Source organism: Lasiodiplodia theobromae (assembly GCF_012971845.1).
Source record: "Lasiodiplodia theobromae strain AM2As chromosome Unknown scaffold_7, whole genome shotgun sequence".
NCBI classification, from domain to species: Eukaryota; Fungi; Ascomycota; class Dothideomycetes; order Botryosphaeriales; family Botryosphaeriaceae; genus Lasiodiplodia; species Lasiodiplodia theobromae.
Window position 1 is genome coordinate 1,203,388 of NW_023336563.1, and position 3,881 is coordinate 1,207,268.

Consider the following 3,881-nt stretch of genomic DNA (forward strand, 5'->3'; position numbering starts at 1 on the left):
CTGCACAATGGTCCCACATCCGCAGCAAGCACTCTTCTCCTGAATTGCATTGAACCAGCTCAGCCAATACCTCTGTACATTTCCATCAAAAACGGTCATTACCCAGTTACCTTTGCTATAGTTGGTTCATTGCTTATCCAGCTATTGACCGTTATCTCTACTGGCCTTCTCATGCTCAAGGTTGAGCGAATCCACCGCTACGGGGTTGGCATTCAAACTACCGAAACCTTCGGACTAAGCTCAACGAATGTATCCTTCGGGGGCTCGCCGGTATTATCCGCAATTGCGTTGAACAGTGGTGAGTCTCGAGCCTATGCAATAGAGAAGTTAGAGCATGAACTAAGCAGCGTGGTTCAAGGCAATCTGTCATATCCTCTAGGAACATCTGATGAACTGGCGTTTTCCACTCTCCATGTTCAGGATGTTAGTCCAGGTAAGGATAAAACACTGCCTATAGGTGCTTTTGTTGTTTACTAAATTACTTTCTAGCATCTAAGAACATAAGTATTCAGACAACTACTGACGTCTTTCACGCTGAAATTGGCTGTGAGATGGTCACCGACTTTTACTGGAGTTCTTCGTGTTCTAAAGACTGCATAATAGAGGATCCTGTCGTGACCTTTAAGACGCCATCATGTCGCGTCAATAATCTCACCATGAGCGCTTTCTCTGGGGAGTTCCAGGATAGGTCGTCGCAGGCTAGGCCGACACAGATGATCGGGGTTCTCGGCAATAGCATGTCTGTCAAATGTGACGACTCTTCATCATCCCAGCGCTTTGTGGCTGTCCTGGCAAATTTCACTATAGGACTGGACTATGATGAGCCGGAAAGCGAGACAAAACTCCAAAACCTCACCATTGGCAATACGTCATTTCTCATGTGTCAGCCAGGCTACGTCATTGAACCCTGGAAAGTGACAGTCAATGACACGGGTACTTTAGCCACCAAAGACAAAATTAGTTCATTGGGAGCCACGGACACATCCAGCTTGCCCCTATCGCAATGGGATTTCATGGAAGCTTTTCTACAGTCGATCGCCAACGGTAAGGTCGCTGTACTTGGGCCCGCCTCTTCTGTTGGAGACTTCGAATCTAGGGGAAACATCGGCGTCGGCCTCTTTTTGCAAGCTCTTGTGGCTTTTTCAAGACCACCGAGAATTACAGATCTCCTCGAACCGAACGTCATGCTAAACGAGACTACTCGATTCTTCAGCATGGTTTCCGCACAGTTGGCAAGGAACTATCTCATGACGCCGTCAAGCAACGTGATCACTGGAACTGTGTTCGCCGACGAACAGCGCCTGAGGATTCGAGGATTATCACTTTACCTGATGATGGCCACCCTGGTTCTTCTCATTGCTAATGCGGCGGTACTTTGCTTTGTGTGCCCTCGAGACACAATGAGCCGCGACCCCGGATCCTTAGGTGGCCTGGCAGTTATGATGAAAGAAAGTCCGTCAACCTGCGAGACATTGCGGAATAAGAGCCTCTGGAAGATATCCCGGCTACACTCCTATCTCTCCAATTACCAGGGGTTGAGCGTTCTTCATTCGTCCAACAGCCATAGCTCGGAATTCCGAGTCATTCTTGCCCGCTCCAGCATCCCAATCGGTAATGACATCTCAGAGAAGGCCGATGATACTCAAGACTTATGCTGGTGGCAACCGATCTCTGTCCGTCTCTGGACGAAAGGTGCAACTACGGTATTTTTGTTACTTCTCATCACAGCATTGGAAACAACCTACCAAATCTCGAAGCAGCACGAAGGCCTTGCGGACGTCGAGACTGACGGTTATGTCCGGTATACCTGGGTGTATGTACCCGCGGTTTCCATGTTCACTGCCCAGCTCCTCGTGAGAATGATTGGCGATTCGTCTAGGATATTATTCCCGTATTATGAGTTACGCCGCAAGCTCAACTGCACCATGGAGAATCTCTTCAATGACCCTTCGTCAAAGGTTACGGTTCATGTAGTCTACAGTGCAATCCGACTCAGGCAGTATGCATTAGTAGCAACGGGATTCTCGATGCTTCTTACGCCTTTTCTCACTATCGTCTCTAGCGGACTATTCTCTCCAGAGCTTACTACACGCACATTCGACTCTACGTTCAAGATCGAAAACATTCTGAACGCCAGCATGAATTTAGGTATAACCGCATATCAAACAGCCCTCGGTTTACAAAGCTCCTTCGTTCTGGGCCTTATCCTTACAAACAACCTCTCCTATCCGGCATGGACCCACGGTGAACTTGCCTTCCACAGAATGATCATCGACACGATAGAAAGCACAGACAAAGACCTGGACACTCTATATCCAGATACTACCGGCCTGACCATCCGCGCAACTGTCCCTGCCGTACGGCCCAGTCTCAATTGCACCTACTTCGCCCCCGAGCACGTGCGCATATCCTACACAGAAGGCTCCGTCTACAATTTCGACACTGAAAGAGGCGATCCCTGCACGGAAATCGCCATCCAGACCAGTGAGGCCGTACAGCTCCATCTACCTGAAAAATGCCGCAACCAAACCATCTATTACTGGGTTACCGGCAACTTCACCGAGAACCAATCCCATCCCTTCGCCCGATTCGGCCCCTCCATTGGCGGATTCGAGGGAACTGATTGCATCAACGTTATAGCTGCGTTCGGGTCTTCCCTCAACAATGGCTCCATGCAGACCATGGTGTGTGTGCCCGTCGTCGAACAAGTCCAGACAGACACGACATTCTCCCTTCCGTCCTATGAAGTCATCGGCGCGACGCCAAACGACACAACGGCGCGTCCGATCGCGGACTTCACCACCGCCGCCATCAATGTCAACGAGTACATGCCAGTCGGCGCATACAGCAGTAACACGAGCGCCACTGACGGCGGCAACTACGACGCCGCCTTCTCCGCCCTTCTCGCCGCGCCGGGCGTCGCGATGCTGGAGGCAGCCGACTTTGATGTCGCCAACGGCGCACATCCAAAGATTGCTGCCGCGTTGCAGCATCTCTTTGGCCTGACTTACGCGCAAACGCTGAATTTGGTCGCGCGGAGCGACGTGCCCACGAATGCCAGCTCTGTGGTCAGCGGCAACATCAGCATGCCCACGATACTGGAAGGCCAGATCATAGATCCGCGAGCGAGGATGAGACTGAAGCAGAGCGCAGTGTCAACAAGGATTTTGGAGGGGCTGCTGGGCGCGATTGTGGTGTGTTTGTTGATCTCATTCTGGTTGCTGGATACGAAGAAGGTGATGCCGGAGAATGCGTGCAGCATTGCTGTAGGGGCGAGCTTGCTCGCAGGAGCGGACATGCTGCGTGATGTGCCGAGCGGTGCGGAGTGGTGGAATGATGACGAGGCTGTGAAAAAGGAAGTCTTCGGGAAAGATGTAGTGTTTAGCCTTGGATGGTGGAGTGCTGAGGAACGGGAGGCAGAGACGGGTGATCGCGATAGGGATAGTGAGGCTGTGGTGGAGAGAGACGGGAGTGGGGAGGTGCAGGGGCTGAGGCGACGAAGGTTCGGAATTGATAGAGGGAGGGCGAACTGGGATTAGCGTCATGCATTCTGAGTATTTTCACTGCCAGAAATTCGAGGATTACCACTTCACTTGATGATGGCTACTCTAGTGTCTCTCATTACTCACACGGCTGTATTCAATCGGGGTCTTCGAAAGAGATCTTAGCCCGAAAGAGTAAGTTGAGATCCCTTATGGACATTATAGGAAAAAGGTACATTGCCGATCACCCTTCAATTGCGGATACTCCAATGCATGCAAGATGCTCCATGTCTGGAAAAGTCTCCTCGGTCGGGCGGCCCGTACGTGTTGGCCCACCTGGCCCACACAGAAGATGTTTGCCAACATACTATCTCGCACAGCATGCGCTGGAAGATTTTA

At 51.2% G+C, this 3,881-nt stretch overlaps 1 protein-coding gene across 1 annotated transcript; it reads left to right on the forward strand.

Annotated features, from left to right (window-relative positions):
• Window positions 1-2,264: 2,264 nt before the first annotated feature.
• On the forward strand, window positions 2,265-3,539 carry LTHEOB_3013 (uncharacterized protein; the record flags this gene model as incomplete). The annotated part of the gene is made up of 1 exon (XM_035511890.1): window positions 2,265-3,539. The coding sequence occupies one exon, from the start codon at window positions 2,265-2,267 to the stop codon at window positions 3,537-3,539; it is 1,275 nt and encodes a 424-aa protein (XP_035363739.1).
• Window positions 3,540-3,881: the final 342 nt, after the last annotated feature.